Here is a 26,618-nt window from a genome sequence, read left to right as displayed (position 1 = left end):
GTACGTCCTCATGAATCTTAGGAAAATTTTAAAATTCTAACAATATACACGGTGGCATACATACGTTCTCTCAATATACGTAACTAATTGGGCTACACATTTCACTGTTAGTGTACCTGCACAAGAATTTTATTTTAGCCCATCCCAACAATTATATACGCAAAATGTAACTCTGGGCTCTAGGTTGCAACTAAATACTTCCATATATGCATACTCATACATATACTTCCGTATCAAAGCTACCCAATGACAATTTATTATCCACAATTAAATACGCACCATACACACATGCAAGCATGCATATGCAACCATATCAAAGCTAGCTCTACCCGACCGCACGCTCACATCTTGTGGTCCTACCACTTATCAACTTACCTTCTTACCTGGGCGTAGAGGCATTCGATCCATACACTACTACTCAAGTGAATGGCATCCATACAATAGCATGCCGTATGGACAACAAAAGTAAAAACCCCCAAGTTAGTACTTAATTAGCCACCTAATAGTCCTTAACTAGGCATAAAGGAGATGACCACTGGCACACTATAGTTTTACATTCAATCTTCAACACTCTAAACTTATTACTACAGTTGTAGAAATTAAGTTTATAAAACAAAAACCTTTGTTTTAATTACACATGTGACAAGTTTAGTGTTGAATCCTGCTCTGATACCAGCTGTAACAGAACCGTCCAACTTATAAGAGCATAAGTACAATAGCAACCATCGAGGCAATCAAACCATCACACTTGAGCCCATATAAATCTGGTAGTCTATCGAGTATCATGAAGGATCTCGAATCAACCAACATACAAGTCAAGATCGTACACGATTCAACATACAAGTCACATGTTACAACAAGTTCACAAATAGTTTGTCATACATCGGAGTTCCAATATAGTTATTACAACATCAGTTTAACAGTACCAGAAGAAACATAGTTCTGAATGACATCAACAGTAGTTTAGATACATAGCCAGTTTTCATAGTCATCTCCAACAAAAGAACAAGAGTGAGATGATATATAGAATGACCATGCCCATGGTCCTATTCCTCATCCACTATAGGAGCAAAGCAGTGCTTACAGTAGCTATGGTACATCACATTATCTACAACAATAGGGAAATAAACCATGAGTACGAGAAGGTACTCAGCTAGACTTACCCATCATAAACCAAAAATAAGAGACACAAGGATCATGCAAGGTTTATAAGTGGAGCTAGTTGACATCCTTTGCCTACAAGCCAATATTTATCTAGTATCTTTTAACTTTTGAATAACAAGTTTATTATTCTTGTTTCATTCTAGATTAGCATCTATCCTATGCCAAACATGTTGTGTACCATTAAATCATCACAATAGTAACCATATCAAGTTGAGCATTTTCATAACCCACATAACCAACACTTTCATCAATTACTATGATGAAGGGGGCTCATGTCAAGTTTTCACTATCTGGGGAGACAGTGATTTAAATCGATTCCTACCCAGCTAGAGAATTATTCCTAACACACACCCATACTTCCCCCGCCAGGGTCGCATCAGGTCACCTTTGGTGCAACTCAGGTCCAAATCGTAGGTAAGACCAGCGCCGCACCCTCAAAGATACTACCAATCTATCAGGAAGTTCAGGACTTGAACCTACCCTTAGACTCATGCCATTGGCTCTCCGCACATCCTTACTACCTCTAGGGTGTGCACTTTAACTACTCGTGTCCCCGGCCTGAGTTGAGCTACTCAGCTTCGTGGTCGGAACTACTTATCTAGCCAACTATGTGAGAGGCATATGTTCAACATGATAAGAGGGCCTCCAATGACTGGTCCTTAAACGACATAGATAGAATCATTATAAGTCACCACACCTAACATATAAGATTTCACTCGGTCTCCAATTATTCAACATCACTAGGTTATGTTCCACGATAGCACAATATAGCCAACCGTGATCAAGTCACCACCTATAGCTCAAAGGTGACAGGAAATTACCTGACTTCTACCGGTCTAAGCATGGCTAAGCATAAAGTCGATCCTAGACCTACATAGGATTCAAGATAGATATTTATAGACAAGGAAAGTATATGCAACAAGTGGTTCCAATCAACACCTAGTACTTAATGCATTAACAAAACAAAATGACTCAAGTTGGTATAAGAACACATAGGATGTTAGAATGCTCCGAGGCTTGCCTTTCACAAACATGGTCGGCTGGTGGTCAGGGCACTCTAGGAGATGATCAACTTTAGGCTCACCTTCGCCTGGAGCTTCTTGGTGCTGAGCTTCCTAGTTCTCCTCTTGTGGATCAGCTTCGAGTTCCCCCAACATGATTTCTTTCGCTGCACCTGCTGCATGCATATGCATAAAGTAAGTATCATGAATGCATAAGAAGAATTGTGAATGATATGAGACAAGAACATGCATGATTCTATGCTAATGATTATATCAAGTTACTTAGATGATAACCAAGTTAAATTCTTATTTACTAAGTAGGTGCATATCTCTTCTCTAGAAATTTCAAGAATCCATACTAAGTCCATTTCTGGACCACAACATAGTAGCTGCAAGTTTAGATCATAATTGTTGTTTTTCTCAACCAAATGTTGTGATCTTAGACTTTCTAGAAAGCTTATAAAATGTCCTACAACTTTCATTTAGTCATCACAAGATGATTTAATAGCTATCTAGGATAAACAATTCAATCATCTAGATCTGTCCTGAAGACAAGTAAATCTGATAGCAGACTTCTAACAGCTATAACTCCCAAACCATTAAGTCTATTACCGTGAAACTTTGAAACAAGTAAGATAAGTAAGTTATATACAACTTTGTTAATAACAAGTTTCACAGGAAATGTAATTATCATCATGAATTTATCAATACAATAGAAACTACTCATGTAGCCATCTAGCGAAATTATAAAGCAATAATTAAGTAGCTGCTTATAACCAATCAACCTCAAGCACAACTACCATTATAAGCAGATCATATGCATCACAAGGACCACATAAAACATTATGTTTATGCCAAACTAATGTATTTGGATACCTTTATTAATTCCTTTATATAATAATGTGATTTATGAGATAAATCTTTCTAATGTTTCATAAATTCTAAAAACATTACAATAGCATACATATGACCTCAAAAGCCAACTATAAAAATTTCATGCCAATTGGATAAGTATAGCCCCCTATACAAAAATGACAAATTATTGAGGTCTATTTTAGCAAAAAATAATTTAGCCTATTGAAAAGTGTTAAACAATAGATTTCATATTTTTCTTACATTCATCCTAGTACCATAACATTGTGTAAAAATTTTCATGGTCATTAGTTATGTATTTTTGCCCCATTTATTTTCACTAGGAACTAACAATTATTTAGGATTAAATAAGAAGACCATATCCAAAGTATGACCACTACAAGTTAGTTATTTTTCCAATCTATAGCATGTCAATACAAACTCAACAAAATTGTAATCACAATTTTTGCACATACCAAGCTCAAGTTATGCATTTTCAAGATAGAAACCATTTAAAAAGCATTTTTTAGCTCCATTTTATTCTTATGAAAAAATACTAGAAACAGTGCATTTCATATTTTTATCAAATACTACACTTCATGAGAAATCCAACAAAATTTGGTTCACCAAAATTGGACACTCCTAGCTTGAGATATGAATTTTTGAAACATGCATTCAAGTCTAGAAAATAAATCAAAAAATCAAAACATACACCGGCTGACAGCTGGGGCCCGCTGGTCAATAGGACCCATGCGTCAGCGATACTAGAGCAGGGGAGGTGCTCCGGACAGCTTTATCTCACCAGCGGTGAGATCATCGGCGACGATGGTGACACCAACGTGTTCCCCTCACAAGCCGCGTCGGTTGGTGGTGAATACGTGACCTAGGGTTCGCTGCAGATGGCTCATCGACGGCGATGGCGGCACAGTGGAGCTGTGCAGTGGCGGGTCGGCCATCTCTGACCATGGCATGCGCCGGTGAGGATGACTACTCCTTCCTGGTGACCTAGCATAGCACTACGACGAGTATTAGCCCATGGTGGCATAGTGGAAAAGCTTGGGCACGTGCATGGCCATGCGGCGACGCACGGTGCGCTATGGTGGGGCTCTCCATTTTGGCTAGATAGTGGTGAGAGGGGAGTCTCTGTCTAGCCTACTAGATATAGGTCATAAGGCTATGCAGAGACAACTAAGAGTGGGGACTAGAGTGACCCCAAGACAGCTGGTCATGGTGAGCTCAAGCTCACGGCCATGGCAGCCATGGCAGGAGCGGCGATGTGTTCTCGCTCGACCACAAAGTAGCGTCTAACCTAGTTCTTTCCTAAGCATATGGACCACAAAGCGGCTACAACTCGAAGATGAGGAGGACAGGAGGTGCGGTGGAATGGTGTATCCACGGTGAGCCAAGAACGAGGCGGTGCTCCGATGATGGCGCGGTGGTGGTGAGGTGAAATGGGGCCATACCAAGGCGCGACATGAGGTAGAAGTGGTTCAAGGAGGTAGTGGTGGAGGTGGCAGAGCTGTTGGCACGAGGAATCAAGCGATAGAGCTACGATGGCGGCGAGTGGGCATGGCGGAGCGATGGTGATGGCGCGGTGGCGCGATGCTCCGCTTTGCTCTGGCATGGGCGAGAGAGAGCGAGGTGCGAGAGCAAAATGGGGCGAGCAGCAGAGGCACACACCTTTTCTACCCACGCTGGCCTGACCAACCGGGCCAGCACCGGCGTACAGCCACCACGCGGCATGGCTGGCCTACCCTCGGTCGACCACTAACATCGTCATCGAACGGCATCAGACTCTGATGAACGCGACTGACAGAGCGACTTCACATAATTCTTACTCCTAAACCATTCATCCTTTGCAAAAACTTCTTTAATAAGAATTGTAGAGCTACATGAGATCTACAACTTTGGTTTATAAAGTTTCCTCTAATTTGCCATGGTTTTCAAATTTCAAAGCTTCAAAGTAGGGTACATTGAAACTGAAACTACAGTTAACACTTAGCCAAATTTTCCAAGTGTGGCAACAACATTTCAAGGCTACTTGTGGACTATTTTTGAGCATGCTAAGCACCAAATTAGGTCTTGACCCAAAAATAAAAGTTGTTACTCTAGTCAAGTACTACAACTTTGCTTAAGGGTATACTGCCATGCAAACAATCTATGTTATAGTTCAACTTAGGTCAAACATGCAACTTCAAAATGATAGTTTACACTATAACCATGACTTAGAGGCCAATTGGGTCCAAGTCATGAAAACCAAATTTGTTCCATGTGACATTCTAGACATGTTAAAGGTACTCCTAGGGTCCTAAAAGCATTTTATACATTGGTCACATGTAAACCCTAGCATATGTAAAGCATTTAGTGACAAACACATGTGATATAAGCAATCATAGAGATAAAATTAGAGATGCTCATGCTCATGAATAATCAATGATGCTTGTGCTCATGCAATGCCAATGCTAAATGCATGCTTAACACCTAGGGTGTTACAGTAGCCTTGCATATTCAAAGGATTAATGCAAGGTAGCCATAGAGATGAGAAATCATTCTCTCTCACCCTTGGCAACGAAGAGGGACATGAAGGCGCAGAGGAGGGTCTGCGTCTTCTAGAGTTTCCTCCCTTGGATGCTTGCCATGAACTATTGTTCAGAAGAAGACTGGAAGGAGAAAATGAAGAAGAAAAGATATGTGTCATAGCACAATAAATGAACACAAGCAGTATTCCTTCTACTCCGCCTTGCCTCTAAATTTATAGCCCTAGGGGACCTTTATAGTGGGTTCATTGAGTTATGCGCGAGATTGGGGGGCATGTGTTCACACCAAAATTTGTTACTCCCTCTGTCCCAAAAGAATGCAATTCTCTCTTTCCGAGGTGTCAAGGGATTTCAACTTTGACCAAAATTACACAAAAAATACTAACATTTATAATCTAAAACAAATATCAATAGATTAATGACATAATATATTTTCATAATAAGTCTTTTTTTGGGACGGAGGTAGTGAGATGCACAGGAAGCCCAAAACTCAAGGAAGTGTGTGTGAATGTCATCCCAACACCCAACACCATCCTTGTTATTGTACGCCTAGTGAATAAAAAGTGTAACAGAATTAATCAAAAAAGAATGTCTTTTGTTGATTTTAAACGTTGTTACCCCACTGAGAAGCTACGGTTTTGTTATCACTTCCATTGTTATTATAGAGATCAGTACCTTTATTCTATCACCGTCAGATATAAGCATCATTGAAAAAATTGTATCACCTCTACTATTCGCCTTTAGGTGCTAACATCTTCTTGTTGTAACCTACAAAACTAATGTTCATAATATTTTATTCCTTTCCAACGTTCCATTTCCGTATGACACGCCCGTTGTTAGGTGCTATGTACCATCTTCTTTAAGACCCAATCACCACCGTCGGTAGCCTTCACCGCCGATATGATCAAAATTTGCAAGCCAGTGCGAGACTCCCGCATGTTTTTAAAATTTTAGCAGAACTATCTATTCCTGCAAGTCCTACTTTGTAGTTAGCTTACAAAGACCGCTACCCACCTAGCCAACCTATTCGTCTCCTCCTCTCAAGTGCTGCTATTCCTCACCTACTCTTGGGCGTGCAAGCCACCACTCATCATCGACAAGCTAGTGCTCTACGTCGGTACGCCTCATCGGCATGCCTGCATAGATCCATCAGTGACCGGGCTGGTACTCATCACCACCGTGGCCACTTGACCTCACTACCACAAGATCCAAAGGCAAGGGTAATGCTTTCTCGCACTTCCCTTGTCCATGTTACTTTCTTGGCTTTTTATTCCCCTCTTATCCCATCTGAGTACGAATTAAGCTTCCATTTGATCATTAAGGACCTCATGAGCACATCCCCATAGGCGCTCCTATTCTAATTCAGGTGATAGTGCCACCACTTCCATCGCCGGCTCTGCTCCACCACATCCTAGTCAAGATAGAGGAGGAGGCCACCAACAAGAAGAATGAAGTAGACGTCCTGACAGATGAAATCTTGGTCCTTATCCTCTGCCACCTCACCACCCACACCTTGTGTAGCTGCAAGTGTGTGTTTCACTCCTGGTATCGTCTCATCTCTGAATCCGAGTACCATAAGGAGCTGCCCTAGTTTGTCACCGGATTCATGTATGGCAACTAGAAAGGCAAACGCCAATTCACCAGCTTCACTGGTGAATACCCATTCTTTTCCTTCTTGCCCTTCCCCATTGAGGATTTAGTCATCTCAAATTACTACAGAGGCCTCTTCCTCTGCTGGTGCGTTGGACTTCGCTATGTTGTCTGCAATCTAGTGACTAGCAAATTAGTGGTACTATCACATAGAAACCTTTGTTATGGTTCAGCTCGCTTGCGGTTCGATCCCACAATCTCTCGCACTTCCATGTGGTAGAACTATGGGTAAGGTCACCTAGGGTGTTAGTTGTCAGCATCTACTCATACAAAACTAGAGCATGGATGTGTAAAGAATATGAATGGGGAGAGGATATTCTAGTATGCAAATCTTCAGGAACTGTGTTTCTTAATGGTTTTATGCACATGCTAGAGGTGTCCTAGATAGTTGTTGATTTGGAGGAAAAGACATGGAGGAAAATTCTTAGGCCACCAGGTCCTAAAATGTCCATCCATGGAGATCAGGGTCAATTGTGTCTTTGTATTGTTGATATTTTCAATAGGTTTGACCTTTCAATCTGAATCCTTGAAGACTATGGTACTAGTAAATGGACATTGAAGCATACGGTGAACAAGCTATAACTATTTGGATTGAACAATATTTGAATTGGTTCCAAGGCTGCCAATGTGGACTATAGAGTGATTGCAGTTCACCTAGAATAAAATTTGATTTTCCTTGTTGGGGAGGACAGAACACTGATGGCATATGACATGAGCCGCAGAAAAGTTCATGTCCTCCCTACTCGGGTCGTCCGCTATCCTAGAAGTACCTAGAGTATTTATTTGAATGGACCTCACTATCTGCCTTATGTTCCCTTGTTCATAGTCATTAGCAGAGTAGTGAAGGTGCATATGCTATATTTTATTATTAGGACATGTCTTTGTTCAGGTAGGGAGCTATTTTGAGTTTATATATGGAGTCCAATTTTGTTCAGAGCAGTAAAGCTTTGCATTGTGCAGGTTTTGGAGTGTTAGTGCTTTTGAACGATTTTCCGGCAATGCCTATGGGAGGAAGAAGAGGGGTTCCATGCTGCATTGGCTACCAAGCTGATCAAGGAGTGCCAATCTAAAGGAGCAGAGCACATCTACCTTGTTTTAGTTATGTAAGTCTATAGGGAGCAGACCCTTTATTATGCCATCTATGTACCACTTATGTTAATTTATCAGTTGACACAATTGTTGTGTTAGTGTCGAGCATTGTTATTATAACAAGTACTCTTCATTGTCAACATGATGAATGATGTGTAATGATTAAATCTCTATGGTGTGTGTTCAGTAAGTTATTAAGGCGCAGCTGAATTAGTCAATACATTGTGAAAACCGGATGCCATCACCGCTGCTATTTGTCTGATGCGGCAGGGGTCAATAGTGTACCACCACCGAATCATTTAGTAACCCAACACTGACTAAAGGATCATTAGGGGTGGATCATACTGCAACGCGATGGTGACCATGCCCTATGACCAGACGGTTCATACGCTAAAGCGATGGTGATGTTCGCTTCCACACAGGCGGGTCACGCTCCATTGCAACAAAATAAGGATCTGATCACGAACAGATTATAAGCCATGCGGCAGTGTCAGTGCATACCCACATAGGCGGGTCATGCTCCAATGCGATGGAAGTAAGGACCTTAGCACGGACAGATCATAAGCCAATGCGGCGGTGTTAGTGTACACCATAGACGGTCTCAGATAGCGATGGTGAGGTCTATGATCATCGCTGCCGATAGCTTACTACCAAAGCTAAAATTGGACTGTGATGAGGGTCATGATGTGGCTATGAAAGGTCTGAGTGTAGTAGTGATGGCAATTCAAGTAGTATTCTAAATAGTTCTCTGATGAAAGCATTGTTCAAGAAAAGAAGCAAGCCAACCACAACAAGAAAGTGAACTTGATCATTAGTGGTTCTCAAGTCATATGGGTGAAGAATGGATTTCAAATATTAATATTGGTCTTCACCAAGCTATAAATTAAATTGGACTTCACATTGCTATTGCGGAGCTAAATTAGAATCTAATGACTATCCTCTACTCCAAGATAGCAAAGGTATCATTATAATGTGCATGATCATTTTTATCCCTTACTAGTATGCGGTTAGTGCATATAGTACATGCTTATTAGGATCATGCATAACAAATGAAAAGTTTAAATTCATAGCCTACCACTATTGCTTGAATGATTAATTGATCTAGTGGTAAATATATGAGTTTGTTCATGAGCTAGTGAACCCAAGTACTTGATTTATTTTGGATTGCCAACAAGTGACAAGTACAACTTTGATAAGATAACCTCCAAATGAGTGTGAAGAAGCTAAGAAAGGGTTCAAACAAGACTTTGAAGCTTAGGCAAATCAATTTAGTTCAAGTCACATTAGAAGTTCATGATGATGATAAGAGTACAAGAAAAAGATAGCAATGTAAATGGATATCTAGTTCATTTGTGTCAAATAGTATCTAGACTCAATTGATGTCTCAAATGGTATTCACAAGTGGTGTCTAGATCAACTTACAAGTGATATCCTACAAGTGGTAATCATGAAGATGACAAGTGTTCAAGAAATGGTTATAATTGACAAATCCTACAAGTGGTTCCATGATAGTTGCTACAAGTGGTATTTCTAGATTATCACATTGTTACAAGAAGAAATCATACAAGTGGTATCTAGTATGTCAAATGGTGGTTCCACAAGTGATCCTCAACTTTAAGTGATCATCATGTGAAGCAAGTTCCCTCACATACAAGAGCTCAAGTTTATCTAATGGATAACCCATGCTATGACATGGGGGGAGGTGTCCCACCAATCGGTATCAAGGTCAAAAAGATCCTACACAAGGTGTCTCAAGAGCTATACAAGTGGTGTCATTCCAACACATGTGGTGGTGTCCATCAAAAGTGCAAGATTCAAGTATCAACCATCTACCCCAATGCAATCCTTTGTATCAATAAGAAGAACACCTTTTATGGAAATTGATGACAAAGGGGGAGAAGTTGGAACAAAGATATGAAAATGCATCATGGGGAGAAGTAGAAGTTGGACATGGACAAAGAGGGAGCAACATTGAAGAATGAAGAAGGATCAAAATTCTTGGACAAGAGAAGCACACAAGTAGGGGGAGCAAGCTCATGAACTTGTTTGCTTGCATTTGATATGTGCATATTCATGTGCGTGCTTGCATTGCATTAGTTTTAATTTTGATATACATGCTTGTGTGGTGTATGCTAGTGATAGAATTTGATTGATGAAATGAAAACTAGCATGCATAGGATGATAGCTAGTCACTTGGTATGTTTTTCAAGTAATACTAGTACCTTGCTTCTAATGTTGATCTCACGAGGTATCTAGTGTTTTTGTTTCTAAGTGATATCTAGCTAACCATGGTGCTAAGGATAAACTTAAAGGTGCAACTCCGATTGGTATCACGCTTCAAAGGTTTATTCTATACACCTTAGCATCATGTGGTAGTAATCAGTCTCCCACAATTCCAATCTACACATATGTGCAAGCTTTAAACCAAACACACTAGCACATATGTAGGGGGAGCTAATACTACCAATTTGGATTTGTGGTACTTGTCCAAAATCATTTACATATGGTAAAATTGCTTGGGCAAGCAACATGAATCCATTTGAGCTTAATTTCCATATCTTTCTAAAGTTGTCATCAATTACCAAAAAGAGAGAGATTGAAAGGTCCCTAGTTTGGTTTTGGTAATTGAGTGACAACCTAGGTGGACTAATGTGTTTAAATGTGAGATACATAGGTGATTAGTCCATAGGTACACTTGTGTAAGCAACTCATGCCATGACGATGAAGATGGCTTGGATTTGTTGCAAGGTTCACACATGTGATGAAAGAGCTCATTGCATACGAGACATGACATGAAGTCATGTGACTAATGTGGAGAAGATCAAGACAAGACTTGGCTTGATGGACCGGTTGCAAGCATGAAGGGTAAGTTGGAGGCTTTGGACCGATGGACCGCGTGGTGGTGAAGCTTGAGCAAGATTTGGCACTAATGGACGAAGGCAATGGTGAAAAGCAAGTGAGGTCAAGATAGATGGACCAATAAGGTCACGTGATGATATGAAGTGGATCATATCATTTGTTGATTAAGGTTGGTGCATGTGTTGCATCGACATTGGAGGAGATAGAATGGAATGCGCAAATCAAAGGTATATTTGTAGGGCATTTTCATTTCATCAGTCATAAGTGTGTAGAGGAGTTTATGACTGGGTTTCGGATAGATGTCCATACTATCAAGAGGGGTAAACTAGTTTGCATATCAGTAATCTAGTGCCACTCGAGTGATCTAACTTTGCATCATTGCTAGGATCGAGTGGCATGGTGAATTGAGTGACTAATCCTTTGATAAATGTTTGTGAAAATGCTAACACACTTGCACATGATGGTCTGTCGCACCTAGTTTTTCAAAGAATACCAAGCGCTAACTATATGTGTGCCCAAAATATCCACATGACACATATAGCGATAAATATGGAGAATATCAAGAACAATGCTTTATTATATATCGAAACATAGTTACAACAAGACTTACATCTATTACAAAGCATAGCGGAATCTACTCTTAATCTTCTCTTCAGGTCTCCATACTCCACAGGGACAGTTGACTGGGGGAGCACTCGCCTAGTAATCTTAGAACTCCTTTGGAAAACTCATCACTTGATCCACCATCTAGTACCCATCCGGGATTTTTGTTGATTGTAAAGCAAGTGTGAGCGCACCATACTCAACAAGTATAACATGAGGGGATGCAAGGTTCAAGAGGCTAGACATGGCTGAACTGCGATAAGCACTTTTAGTTGGTCATATTTTATTTATTAAACCTATGTTGCTAGGTTATGCTTAAGTTTCCAAGGTGAAAGTATGATAATTATCATCAAGATTATGATCACTCAAACCATCCATAGAACCATCTATCTCAAAAAGGATCCAAGCCGCTCATGTCCGTGAGCACGGCTGATATATTAGTTTTAAAACACTCTGCAGAGGTTGTCCATCTTTACCCATGAGTCGTGATTGCCCTTTGCCTGAGGTGATCAGCCTCTTGAGTCACTTCCAAGGTAAGTCAGCCGGGATCACTATGAAGCTTTTCACCAGTCATTCTAATAAGTAGCAGCCGCTAAGGTTTTGGATTGACCAGGAAGATATAGATGCTCTCCTCTGAAGGTGGCACACATATAATCGCAGCCCAGCACACACCGCGGTAGGACAAGAGCTATACCCAAGTTGGCACCCCCCTCTTGCCCTTTTGGTAAGCTGCTAATGAACTAGAACAGATCAAGATATTGGGCTAAGACTAGAGCCATGTAGTTCTCGAGGTTGTACTGTAAGTCCTGGGTGGCCGCTTTAAGATTCAGTCCTTACAGAGGGTAGACTAGAGCACCCAAAAAGGCCCAGTGCTCTAGCCCCCTTCTATCCATGTTGCTAAAAGCATCATTTTAACATTGATTCCATAATCCTTTAGTCAAGATTAACATTATATAGTTTGGTGATTGCAGACTAAGCAACTACCCATATGCATAAAGCCAAAGGTAACAAAGAATACATGATAACAAAGGTTCTAGGTAAAGTCCTTAGGGGTTCATCATATTAGACACATGCATATGAAAATGTGATTAAATGGTTATTGGGTAACAAGGGAACTCATGTTATACTTGCCTTCCAAAAGCTTGCCATCCAACTTTCCAACTCTTCTGGATCATCCTTGCTTAGCTCCACTTCTAACGATAGCATCATCCAGTACAAGCATGTTAAACAAACCTAGAAATAGTACACCAAGCATTATAAATCAAGATATAAAGGTTTTAAAACATGTAGGGCTTGCAGCTACGAACGTATGAGCACAAAGACTACTAGAAACGAAGCTACGGTTTAAAAGTCATGAAAGTTCAAAGGTAGAAGTTGGAAAGTTTGATAAATGATAGGAATAGAATAGACTTGATGTATGTGGGCTAACTTGAAAGATTTAGAGAGCATGTGGATTTATAGATGAAGGGTAAATGATCGAAGGATTTGTATATAAGATGGACTAGACATTATGAGAATGAAGTAAGCATACAAATATTTAAGAGCTAGATCACATGAGATGACTATGCAAGCTTGATGAGAGGAAACTTATACAGAGGTTGAGGCTCCAATGACAACATAACTTTGGGGAAAAGGGGCTTTGGATTGGTTTTGGCTAAGAGATGACTCGCTAGTTTGAAAGCTCTAGTTTGGTTTTGGTGAACTGATGAAACCCTAAGTGCTAACCTAGTTTATCAAGTGATCATGACATAGATAGCACATTCCAAGTGGCAAAGCAAATGAAGATCATGACATGATGATGGTGATGCCATGGTGATGATCAAGTGCTCAGACTTGAAAAGAAGAAAGAGAAAAACAAAAGGCTCAAGGCAAAGGTATAAATGGTAGGAGCTATTTTGTTTTGGTGATCGAGACACTTAGTAAGTGTGATCACATTTAGGATCAATAGCCGTACTATTAAGAGGGGTGAAACTCGTATCAAAATGCGGTTATCAAAGTGCCACTAGATGCTCTAACTCATTGCATATGCATTTAGGATCTAGTGGAGTGCTAACACCCTTGAAAATGTTTGTGAAAATATGCTAGCACATGTGCACAAGGTGATACACTTGGTGGTTGGCATATTTGAGCAAGGGTTAGGAACTTCACCGGTGGAGTGTCCGCCCATAGAGTGTGGATAGTCCGATGGTGCCACCGGCACCCTAGACAGAAAAGACGGAGGTCACTGTAAGTGACCGGATGCTGGTCTCTGAAGGACCGGCGCGTCCAGTCAGTAGCAGCAGAAGAAGCGCAGCGTCAGCCATTGACCGAACGCTGGCGCTGAAATGACCGAACGCTGGCTGGCTGCGTCCAGTCACACTGACATAATCATGCACAAGGGAAACACCAAGTGACCAGACACTGGGTGAGTCTAGTCGAGCATGACCGGACACATCTGGTCGAAGAAATTCATTTCTAGAACCTTACTGGAAATGATCGGACACTGGAGGCTCAGCGTCCGGTCACTTATGCCACAGCGTCCGGTCGACTGTTGACCATTGAGATTAGGTGAATAGTATTCAAAGTGATGGGACACATGGCATGTATCACGTCATCGGACGCTGAGGGCCAGCGTTCGGTCGATCCGACTAGAGCATCTGGTCACCCCGAGTTGTGCCTAGTGAAGGGGTACAACGGCTCTATTTCATGGGGTTTCTATTTAAGCCCCATAGCCGGCTCAAGCTCATACTCTTGGCCATTTTGCATTGACATAGCAACCTTGTGAGCTTAGGCAAAGCCCTCCCACTCATCTTCATCATTGATTCATCATCTTTGTGAGATTGGGAGAGAATCCAAGTGCATTGCTTGAGTGTTTGCATCTAGAGGCACTTGGTGTTCGTATTTTGCTACGGGATTCGCTTATAACTCTTGGTGGTTGCCACCACCTAGATGGCTTGGAGCAGCGAGGATCATGGTGATTGTGAGGGGTTCTTGACCTTTCCCCGGTGGAGAGCCAAAAGGTACTCTAGTGGATTGCTCATGGCTTGTGTGATCCTCATCTTGTGTTGGTTGTGCGGCACCCTATTGAGGGTTTGGCGTGTGAAGTCAATTAGCGCGTGAACCTCCAAGTGAATGAATCGTCACAATGAGGACTAGCTTGCCGGCAAGCAAGTGAACCTCAGTAAAAAATCATTGTGTTCATCATTGATTCTGAGGTGATTGGTCTTCATTGTTATTCATCCTTGTGATTGATTGGCTCCTTCCTTGACACGGCGGTATAACCTTCTTGCTCACTCTCATTATATTACCGCAAACTAGTTGTCAAGCTCTTTAGTGTAGCTAGTTGTGAGAGCTTGTTAGTTTGGTTAGTGTGACTCTTTAGTTAGCTTTTGAGAGCACACTAACATAGTGTAGTGTCATCGCTATTGTGTGGATAGATATTATCTAAACTAGAATTGTGGTAGGTGGCTTGCATTTTGAGTAGGCTAGCGCAACACTTGCTTCGCCTCATAATTATCTAACCCTTTTGTTAAGTGTTGTTGTAGAAATTTTTATTAGGCTATTCAACCCCCTCTAGCCATTAGGACCTTTCAAGTGGTATCGGAGCCAAGGTCACCATGATTTGAGGCTTAACAACCTTCGGTGTAAAAATGACTCAAATCAACAACACCAAGAAGCCACCCCAATTTGATAGCACAAATTATCCATATTGGAAATCAAAGATGACCACACATATCAAGTCAATCAATAGAAAAGTGTGGAAGGTGGTAGAAACCAAAATTGAGATTGGTGATCTGGAGAATCCCACCGTGGCCGAAGAAGTGCTTCTCTAAAATAATGACATTGCTCTAAGAGTCATTCATGATGCAATTGATGAGAGAACATTTGAGAAAATCAAGAATATTGAGATGGCTCATGGGGATTGGAAGAAGTTGGAAGAATCATTTGAGGGCACTCAAGCCGTGAAGGGTGCAAAGGCATACATTCTCAAAGAGAAGTTTGCAAGCTTCAAGATGAAGGAGGATGAGAGTGTGCTGGAGATGTTTCATAGGCTTCAAGTGCTTGTCAATGATCTCAAAGCACTTAGAGAAGAGGTGAAGGACAAGGACTTCTCCCACAAGTTCTTGAGATGCCTACCTTCAAGATTTGGCACATTGGTCACTATTCTAGTGAGGAGTGGTTTGGACACCATGACACCAAACCAAGTGTTGGGAGATATTATGACCGATGATACATATAGATATGATGATGAGAAGGAAGAAAAGAAGGATAAGAAAGATGAGAAGAAGAGTGTGGCATTCAAGGCCACATAATCCAAGGGCAAGGCAAAGGAAGAAACATCAAGTGAAGATGATGGCTCATGGGATGATGATGATGATGATGAGAAGATGGCTCTCTTTGTCAAGAAATTTGGCAAGTTCATGATGAAGAAAGGGTACCATGCTAGAGAAAGAAATCTTCATCCAAGAACAAGGAAGAGTCAAGAAGGTGCTTCAAATGTGGAAGCAAAGATCATCTTGTTGCTCAATGTCCATACAATAGCGACAATGATGATGACAACAAGAAGAACAAGAAGAAGGACAAGATGACCTTCAAGAAGAAGGGTGGTTCATATGTGGTCACTTGGGATAGTGATGCTTCCTCAAGTGATGATGATGATAGTGATGATGACAAGACCACCAAGAAGAAGGCACTTGCAAGCAATGCTATCAATGAGAAGCCTTCTCTCTTCGACACTCCATCATGCTTCATGGCTAAGGCCACTAAGGTACAAATTTGTGATGATGGAAGTGATGATGAACATGATAATGAAAATGATAGTGATAGTGATGATGATGAACCTACTAAAGATGAACTATTTGACATGCTAGAAGGTGCTAAAGAACACTTTGACATTAAGAGAAGGGAATGCAAGAGCTTGAATAAGGAGGTAAAAGCCCTTAAGCAAGCCCTTGATGAGCTCAAAGCAACTCCTGAGAGGCTAGAGGAAGCCCATGAGAAGCTTGGCAAGGCTCACAAAAAGCTTGAAAAGGCTCATTCCTCTTTGCTTGATGAGTAAAATAAAAAGAAGCATGTTGAAACTTGCAATATAGGCTTAACTTGTGATATAATTGATGAATCATTATCTATGCCTATCATTGTTGCTCCCACTAACCCTTCTTGTAGTACCTCTACTTCCACCTCATCTAGTAGTGATGGTCTCACTTGTGATGCCTCACTAATGGTTGAGAATGAGAACCTCAAGAAGGAGGTCGATAAGCTCACTCACACCTTGGCTAAGGCCTATGGTGGTGAGGACCACTTGCTTATGTGCTTGGGTAGCCAAAGAGCTTCTCTCTACAAAGAGGGATTAGGCTATACCCCCAAGAAAGGCAAGGCGGCCTTTGCTCCTCACAAGACTAGTTTTGTGAAGAACAATGGTCGGTTTTGCACTAGTTGCAAGCAAGTTGGTCATAACGAGCATGAATTCAAAAACAAGAGCAAAAATACTAATGTATCCTCAATTAAGATTAATTCTTTCTATGTGCTTACTAACAGTACAAATGGTGTAAAGGCTAAGTTCATTGGTAAACCATGGATGGGCTCAAAGAAGAGAGTCACTTGGGTACCAAAGAGCTTAGTAACTAACCTTCAAGGACCCAAGCAAGTTTGGGTACCTAAAAAGAATTGATTTTCTTTTGTAGGTCAATTACAAAGTCGGAGGAAGGCATTGGGTTCTTGATAGTGGGTGCACTCAACACATGACTGGTGATGCAAGAATGTTCAACTCAATCAACACCAATGGCAATGATGGTTATGATAGTATTACATTTAGTGATAATGGCAAAGGCAAGGTCAAAGGGCTTGGTAAGATTGCAATATCCAATGACATGAGCATATCCAATGTGTTGCAAGTAGAGAGCTTGAACTTTAATTTGCTATCCGTGGCTCAATTGTGTGATCTTGGATTCAAATGCATATTTGGGGTAGATGATGTAGAGATCATAAGTGTAGATGGCTCTAACTTGATCTTCAAAGGCTTTAGATATGAGAATCTATACTTGGTAGATTTCAATGCTAGTGAAGCTAGATTATCTACATGCTTGTTCACTAAGTCTAGCATGGGTTGGTTATGGCATAGAAGGCTTGGTCATGTTGGAATGAAACAATTGAATAGATTGGTTAAGTATGACTTGGTTAGAGGATTGAAAGATGTGTTTGAAAAGGATAAGCTTTGTAGCTCTTGTCAAGCCAGAAAACAAGTAGAAAACACCCATCCTAAGAAAAGCATGATGAGCACTAGTAAAGCATTTGAGTTATTGCACATGGATTTGTTTGGGCCAACACAATACATTAGCATCGGTGGTAACAAATATGGCTTTGTGATAGTGGATGATTACACTAGATACACATGGGTATTCTTTCTAGTGGACAAAAGTGATGTGTTTGCAACATTCAAATCATTTGTCAAGGGCATTCACAATGAGTTTGAAACAACCATCAAGAGAGTTAGAAGTAACAATGGTAGTGAGTTTAAGAACACTAGAATTGATGAGTTGTGTGATGAATTTGGAATTAGACATCAATTCTCGGCCAAGTACAGTCCATAATCAAATGGCCTTGTTGAGAGAAAGAATAGAATACTCATTGATATGGCAAGGTCTATGCTTAGTGAGTACAATGTGAGTCAATCTTTTTGGCCGAAGCTATCAACACGGCTTGCTATTGTAGCAACCGCCTCTATTGTCACCCATTGAAAGAGAAGACACCATATGAGCTCTTGAATGGTAGAAAGCCTAACATTGCATATTTTTGGATCTTTGGTTGCAAATGCTATATCTTGAAGAAAGGCACTAGATTGGGCAAGTTTGATAAGAAATGTGATGAAGGATTCCTACTTGGTTATTCCACTACAAGCAAAGCATATAGAGTTTGGAATTTGGATAGTGGTACTCTTGAGGAAGTTCATGATGTTGAATTTGATGAAACCAAGGGTTCACAAGTAGAGAATGAGAACTTGGAAGATGTTTGAGGCATTCAACTTTCAAATGGCATGAAGAACATGGATGTTGGTGAATTGAGGCCTAGGCAAGTGAATGATGATGAAGATGATCAAGTGCAAGTGCTCTCCAACTCAAATGTGCAAGATGATACAACTAAAGCAAGCTCTCATGATAATGAACAAGATCAAGTGGCTAGTACATCATCTCAACCCAATGATCAAGCAAGTGAAAGAAATCAAGTTCCAATCCTCTAACCAACCAATATTGCAAGGGATCATCCATTGGGCACTATCATTGGTGATATTTCAAGAGGTGTGCAAACTTGTCGGTGTTTCGTACGAGCATCGGCAAGTAAATTTATAGTAATGTGCGTTAGGCTCAGATGGTGTGCTAAAGGACACAAGATTTATACTGGTTCGGGCCGAATGTCCCTACGTCCAATTTGTTGCTGCTCGTGTTATTAGCACAGGGAACGGTCTGTAGTAAGGGGCACAAATGATCGAGAGAGGGACTGGTCCCAAGTCTCTGATGGAAGGGTTGAAAGGAGGTCAAGAGCTTCGTAGCAACTTGATTGTGTGTATGTGTGTCTTCCTATTCGGTTCAAAGTCCGTCCTCTTTGATGGAGGAAGCGCATCCCCTTTTATAGAGGAAGGGGGTGGCTTTTACAAGGGCGAGGGTTTAGGATGTATACTCTACTTAGTCTTGTGGCTCACGTCTACCTGGCTTTGTTCTTCATTCTGATGAGTACGAAGGAAGATAAGCGCCTACAATACTGTTGATGTCTCTGTAGAATGTCAGGTTGATTACAGAATGCTGCCCTACGCAGGGTGTGGGCTATAGTACAGTGGTTTTGACTTATTGGCCTCTCCCAGCCTTGCTCCACACGCCTTCTGGTTCCTGTGAGTCTTCGTCGGAGGGACGAGGGGTCAGGGTCCGGAGCGACGCCGTGGTCAAGGCCTTCTGACTTGGTGGACCTAAGGGGTCGGGAAGTGGGTGCCGCTCCCTCAGGTCCATAGCGTGGTGACGGAATGTCCGTCATGCGTAGAGATAGTAAATCCTTTTCTAGAGCGTAGCGGTTGTCGTATATCTTTGTCGGGTTCCGTGTCCCAGGGCTAAAGGCAGCGCCTACAACTCTATAGGGCGAGGAGCACGCACCTGTACAACCTTTCGGGGTCTGCGGCGCCCGAAAGGATCTAAAGCACCTGTCCCATCATCCCCTGGCAGTACTTTTCCTGCCAGGGTGCAGGGTATGGTCCTTGGAGCCACGGTTGACCCAAATGTATTGTCCTGCCCTGTACCTATCATCTTGAGGGAACAGGGAGAAGTTGTCAGGTAAGATGAATCCGGTCTTCAGATATGGAGCAGGCTGAGGCTCGTTCATTGCCGTCGGGCGAAACGGAGACCAATCCCTATCTCTAGGGCGAGACTGTCCCTGCCCCTCTGGGGTCGGGCGAGGTGGAATCTATCCCTCAGCCCTCGAGCGAGACTGAGCCCGCCCTAAAGGCGTCGGGCGAGACAGAGACTAGCCCTGAGCCCTCGGGCGAGGCAGAGGCACCTTAAAGGCATCGGGCGAGACGGAGTCTAGCCCTGAGCCCTCGGGCGAGGCCGAGCCACCTCAAAGGCATCGGGCGAGACGGAGACTAACCCTGAGCCCTCGGGCGAGGCAGAGCCACCTCAAAGGCGTCAGGCGAGATGGAGACAAACCCCTGTCATTCGAATAAGGGACGAAACGGCGCTCTTGTGCGTCCAGAAGTTTTTAACGTTCGGTGGTTTTTGGTTCCACCTTCTGGGGTACCCCGGTATTAGGTCCCCGACAGTAGCCCCCGAGCCTCTAGGTGATTCGAGCAGAACCGCCTAGAGGGTGTTTTTTTTATTTCATCGGAGTTACTTTGCCGAAGGGTGTGCGTGAGCGCACCTGATGGGTGTAGCCCCCGAGCCCCCGGGTGATTCGAGTAGAGTCGCCCGGGGGGGTTGTATCGGTCCCTTCGCGGGTAAGGCTGAAGGACTTAGTTTTTCGTCAATTGGATGTTTTTCTGAGAGGGTCGTGGCATCCCGTTCGTGGGGAACTCATTCAGGGCTGACCTAACTGGTGCTTGTGCCCTTGATTTTGGATCGTCCGTGGACCCTTCCTTAGTTGGGCCGACCGCCGAGCTTCTGGGCCCTAGGTGGGCCAAAGAGAAAAAAGGGGCCTTCGTGGCTTGCGTTTCCCAGGTGGGTAGAGAGTCCGGATTCGCCTGGGGAAGGTGAATCGTCCACCAAGATTTTTGGGGTGAGAGGATAGGGACTGCGGGCGTGTGTCCCGTGACGTGACATGGTGGCACGTGTGGCAGGCCCGGAGATCGAGGCGGACGGTTGCCCTTCTCGCATCCGTCGCCCCCTATAAAACCACGGGGTTCGCCCCCAAGGTTCCGTATTTCGCCCCCCTGCCTTTGCGTTCTGAAACATCCGCCGCCAATCGCCCTAGCCTCCTGTGCCCATATCGTCACCATCGACCAGCTTGCGCTCGTGTTGCAGCCGCCGTCAAGCTCGTGCCTGCCCTCCTCCCTCATTGCTTTAATGGAGTTGTGGGGCAGATCTAGCATCACCTCACGGCGTTTGGAGGGCCTCGTCCGCTGTGGCCTTCTCCGCCCACTGTCCGCCGTCCAGGAGTGGCTGCTACCTGGCGATGAGGGTGAGCCGGTGCCGCCCGAAAGGTATGTTGTCTCTTTCGCCATCTTTCATGAGCGGGGATTCGTGGTGCCCGCGCATAGATTCCTTCAGGGGCTGCTGGATTATTACGAGGTGGAGCTGCAGCATCTAACTCCCAATGGGATTCAACACATGGCAGCGTTTGTTGCCCTGTGCGAGGGTTTCCTAGGGATCGATCCCCATTTTGATATGTGGCGATATTTCTTTAACATTAGTTTGTCGAAGAGGAAGATTGGGGGGAAAGATGTGAACGCGCCGATGGGATGTGCCAGCATTCATCTACGCCATACCCGGTCGAGGGGTTACCCATACATGCGTCTGGTGACATCCAACAAGGGATGGCACTCGCAGTAGTTTTATGTTAGGGATGATGTGAGTGCCACCCTTCCGAGGTACACTGGGCGCCTTATTATAGATGCTCTGGAGTCGTGGAGCTAGGGCGTCCAGTCCAAAGACAAGAAACACCTCTCCAACCTTCTCTCCGTCCTCCAAGCCTTGAAGGATCGGGGTGTAAAGGGGACGGGGATTATCGGCACCTATCATGCGAGGAGGGTGGCGCCACTAATGGCGCACGTGCTTCCCCTGCATCGGATGATGCCCGGGATGTCGTTCGAAGGGACGGTGCTCGTTGACGAGGCGCTCCCTTACTTGGAAGTGGCGCAGCGCATCAAGGAGGCGACGGAGCCGATGAAGGATTCCGCTGGCAGGGTCCTTGACATCGTGTATCCGGTGCCTGGACATCCCCCAATGTGGCCGAAGCCTGGGTTCTTTGAATTCGTAAGCCTTCTTCTCTCGTGCTCTTTTCTTTTTTCTAAATCTCTATTTTTTTATACTCGCCTTCTTGGCATTGGAACCAGCCGAGGGGGCTAGTCTTCAAGGACAGTCTGGTTCCGCTGCCCAAGGACAAGGCCATGGCAGCGGTGAATCGACTTGCGGCCGAGCAGGACAAGAAAGCAAGAGAGCAGATGAAGAAGGCGAAGCGATTGAAGCAGGAGGCACGGGATCGGGGAGAGGATGTGAGCAGTGAGGATGAAGACGACAATGATGATGATGATGACAAGGTAGCCGTCGGTGTGGATTGGGACGTCCTAGAGGACGAGGACATGCTAACAAGTGGCCACCCATCCGTGCAGGGACCCTTCCCTTTCCACGTGGAGGGAAGTGAATCGATGAGGTCGGTGAAGGCCAGTGAGTCCGCCGCTTCGCAAGGCGTGCCGGCCGAGGACCGGTGGGTGGAGGAAAGCAGGCCTGCCGCTGCCGACCCCGAAGCGATGGGGGAGGGAGTGGCTCTGGTGCCGTGCCCCGTGAGACAATGGAGGGGGCGACTCTAGTGCCGCGCCCCATGAGACGATGGAGGGGAGCGGGTCTGGTGCCGCGCCCCACGAGACAATGGAGGGGAGCGGGTCTGGTGCCACGCCACACAAGGTAAGCCTCCCTGTCCTGGAGCAGGGGGTAGGCTCGAAACGGTCCCGCCCAGATGAGTCGGGGCAGGGATCTGGGGATCCATCCCCAAAACACTTCCGTCGGCCGAGGACGTCAATGTGAGCTGCTGATTCCCCTGTTTTCATCCTTTTTCCATTTCTATTTTGGTCTAATGATTAATACCTTTGTGCAGGTTCTTGTGGATGGGTCACCCCCTAGGGCTGGCACTGAAGAAGAGTCTCGCCATTCAAGTGGGACAGATGGCGTCGCCTGACGTCACCCCTGTTTCGAGTGGGAGTGATGCCAACGTCGGGACCGCGTTGGCCGACCCGACGGCGTCTGTGGTGGCTCCCACACCCGCGGAGATTACTGAGCGGGCGGCCTCCTCCATGGCGGACGTGGAACAGCCGGCCGAGGGCCGCATACTACCGGTGGAGGTGGTCGTGACCGCACCAAGCCAGGATCAGCCGGGTGTGGTCGTGGTGGCGCTCGAGGGCGTAGTGCAATCCGCGCCACCAGGGGCCCAGGTGGATCCACCTGTGGCGCTCAAAGCAACCTAGACGGAGGAGGGTCCAGCCAAAGGGTCCTCGAGTGCGGCGGTGGTGCCACACAAGGTCAGGAGGGAGCCGCCCCCGGCCCCTTTGTCAGGACGAAGCCGCTCCCCCGCGCGGGGGGAGCCACCACTTCAGTGGATGGCCGCCTAGGACCCGACGTCAGCTCTGTTCTCACTCGATGATCATTCTGAGAGCATGGAGCGGGAGGGTCTTGACATCAAAATTTCGACCATGTTGGAGGCCCTAGACCAGGCCAGAGGAGCCCTGCATGAAATTGTTGTTCCTACTACCCAGGTATTCGCTTGATTTTCTTCTTTCTCCGCATGTTTTTGTGTTTTTGCATTTCTAATTCTAGTCTTCTTCCTCTTCAGGTTCTTGTTGCTTGTAGCCAGAATAAATCCCGATTCCTCCATGAGTAGAAGGCAGAGTGGGATCGCCTCTCTGAGGAGGCCCGGCTACGAGCAGACATGGCTACATAGCTTGCTACTGCCCAGGAGCGGGAGGCCCAGGCGCGTCAAGATGCGGAGGAGGCCCACAGGATGTTCGAGGATTTGTCGGCGAGGTCCAAGCTGGATGGGGAGGAGATCACCAGGCTCCAAAAGTAGCGAGACGAGCTGCTGCAGAGGAATGCTGCGGCTAATGAGAAGGCCGGCGAAGTCCTGAAGGAGCTAGAGATGGAGCAGGACCTCCGGCGGAAGGCCGAGAGTAGGGCCATGGCCCTTCAGCAGAAGGTGGACGAGGACATCGAGGTGGTCCGCTCTCTCCGGGCGGAGCTTAGTGACGCGGTGAGCCGAAGGTTGAGCACCGAAAACGTCTCCGTCAAGCTGGAAAAAGAGGCTGCCTATGCACGAAGGGCCCTTCAGGTTGAGAGCGATGAGCATGATCTTCTGCAAGCTACGATCGGGGTGGTCCTTAATGCCCTGAATGTGATGGAGCCGGTGGAGACCAGCCCGCTCGCAGCTCGTGCCGCAGGTATCACGGCTTGGGTGGGCCAGCTTGAGGAGAGTGTTTTTCACGCCGGGATCACCCAGGCCTTCACCGTCGCCCATGCTCATTACAAGAAGGAAATCAATCTGAAGGTGATGAGCGAAGGCTTCCCGTCCACCTATGAGGATGAAGAGCTGGAGGAAATGGAGAAGATGGTTGCTCCCCTTGCAAAAAACCTGGCGAATAGTCTGAAAGAGATGGTTCTCCCTTCGCGGGAGTAGTTAGTCGAGTAATTTTGAGAACAACTTATATGTAATATGTGGACAATCATCGGTGTTTTTTGAGTCTAGACGCGGTTTCGTGATTTTGCGTCGTAATTTTGTTTTGTTTGATTTTTTGCGATCTTACCCATCTGTTCCCCCGAATCATGCCGCTGGTCTTGATGCGAGGAGATTGTTTCAAAAGAAAGGAAGGTAGCCGTACCTTAACCAGCCCCCGAGTAAGGTCCGACCCCCTGCATTTGCTGGGGTCGGGGGTTACTGGAGATTGGAACTGTGGTTTTTGTGACAGGGTCGACGAAGTCCTTGGATGACATTGCAATATTCCCCGCCCTGTCTTCCAACAGAAATCCCCAACTGGGGATTCTATGGGCTCGGCAAGGTGGGACCTTCGAACCTGTGTCCCTGTATTGATTGGCTCGAGCCCCTGGGCCTTGTCAGGGTCTGATAGGGGTCGGCCGTAATTTGCGTGTTACCCCGTCCTCGATTTTCGCAATCGGAGGGGCTGAGTGAACGACACTTGCCTCGATGGCTCGAGTATCACGCTCAATGAGCTCACTAACGGGTACGTTCATGTGGAATCCGGGTCCATCATTTGCTGATGGGTCAGTAGAGCTCTCTGGTGGCACTCCATAACTTCTTAACCCACCTCCCGGTAGATGCCCGAGCCGTTCGATAGGCTCAGGCGGCCCGATGGCCTCTCCTCGATGGAGATTCTGTGGGTTTGGCTCAGGGTTAGAATCGAATGAGAAAAGGTCGAGACGTCCTTGTCCGCTTCTGAGCGGAGTCGGACAGGGCCACTGGGGCTTGTCTCAGTTATTTCTAACTAGCTCTGTTTGGCATGAGGCGGCCTCGAGCCCTTCGCGGACCGACCTTCGAACCTTGGCCTGTGGTCGCCTATATCGAATGAGGCGACGGCCGTTTCGTGATGCAACATGAAGCATTGGGATGTTTTGCATATGTATAATATAATCGAAATGAAGGCTCGATAATGTTACCTTGGCGGTATGAGTGACGAAAAGCTCCTACCAGATGTGTTCGTGCGGGGTTCGGACCCTAATGTTTGCGATGAGGTTGGAGTAACCTGCATAAGAATCGCTATTCTTTGTTTTTCGTATCTCAGTGGCGATCCGAGCCGTTTAATTAACTTGGGCAACCTGACAGCTTCTCCTTTGGGAGAGACTCTGTAGGAGGACCCCTCCGAACCCTTTTTGAGAAGGCAGACGTTGAAGCTGGAGATGCGAGGGGTGTTGAGCATGATTTTTCTGGCAAATAGAAACACCATAGCTACCGAGGCGTAGGGTCTGCTAGTTCATCCAGTTTTTACTCAAAGTTTTATGCCCGTATTTCGCATCCTTAGTTTCAAGTGTACGGAGGGGGTCGGGTGAGGAGGAAGTTTAGATTTGTAGACATCCTCGACAGCCCCCGATTGATGTTCGTATTCCTACCGTTTGACGGGGTCGGAAGCCCAAGAATGAATTTTAACGCGTAAAGTAAGAAGGCAGAGATGCTTATCTTTCTTTGGGTGTTCATTCGTCATCTCTTCTGGGCCGGATGGCCGGCCCAGGAGATCCGAAAGGTCCTGTCGTCGGATCGTCCCGTGGTCCGACATGAGGAGGTGAAGGGTTGTCTGCCTATGTGGGCACCTTAATTGCCATGTCCGGAGCGGGTCAGTGGCAGACCATACCCAGGCAGTGTTCAGTTTGACCAAGGGGGCATGCCTCGTCGACCGGGGCGCGTCCCATCAGTTCCGGCGTGTCCCCTCAGGTATCAATCAGTATTGATTCCGTATTTAAAGAGGGGAATAGAGAGGGTTTTTCGTCCAACCTTTCGCCTTTCCTTAGCTACAGCGCCTCCTCTTTAAATAGGGAGGGGGAGGGGAGTTCTCATCCCACCTCCTCTTCTGCCTCCGAGCCGCTATCTCTCCTTCTTCTTCCTTTCCGCCGAATGCGTCCGTGCGTCGTGGCGGTTCCTGAGTGAGGAAGAGTAATGTCAGAGAGAGAGAAAACTTATAGATTCGCTTGAGAATCTA

The 26,618-nt window shown here is 45.1% G+C and overlaps 1 protein-coding gene across 5 annotated transcripts in view; it reads right to left on the bottom strand.

Annotated features, from left to right (window-relative positions):
- Positions 1-861: 861 nt before the first annotated feature.
- Positions 862-26,618, bottom strand: part of LOC136518597 (uncharacterized) — a 40,674-nt gene continuing 14,917 nt past the window's right edge. For 3 of the 5 annotated variants that reach the window (XR_010774564.1, XR_010774563.1, XM_066512269.1), the window contains exons 4-6: positions 12,887-12,988; positions 2,249-2,341; positions 862-1,108 (exon numbers count right to left, since the gene is read on the bottom strand). Coding sequence is in view for 3 of the 5 variants with exons in the window: in XM_066512269.1 (XP_066368366.1) it covers positions 1,100-1,108; positions 2,249-2,341; positions 12,887-12,988 (204 nt within the window). In the remaining 2 variants the exon portion in view is untranslated. Of the gene's footprint in view, positions 2,342-12,886; positions 12,989-26,618 lie in introns of all 5 variants that reach the window. The other 2 variants (XM_066512270.1, XM_066512268.1) reach the window with 1 other exon arrangement.

Source organism: Miscanthus floridulus, chromosome 17, assembly GCF_019320115.1.
Source record: "Miscanthus floridulus cultivar M001 chromosome 17, ASM1932011v1, whole genome shotgun sequence".
NCBI classification, from domain to species: Eukaryota; Viridiplantae; Streptophyta; class Magnoliopsida; order Poales; family Poaceae; genus Miscanthus; species Miscanthus floridulus.
Note: the sequence above shows the minus strand (reverse complement) of the source record. Positions and strands in the feature narration are given on the sequence as shown.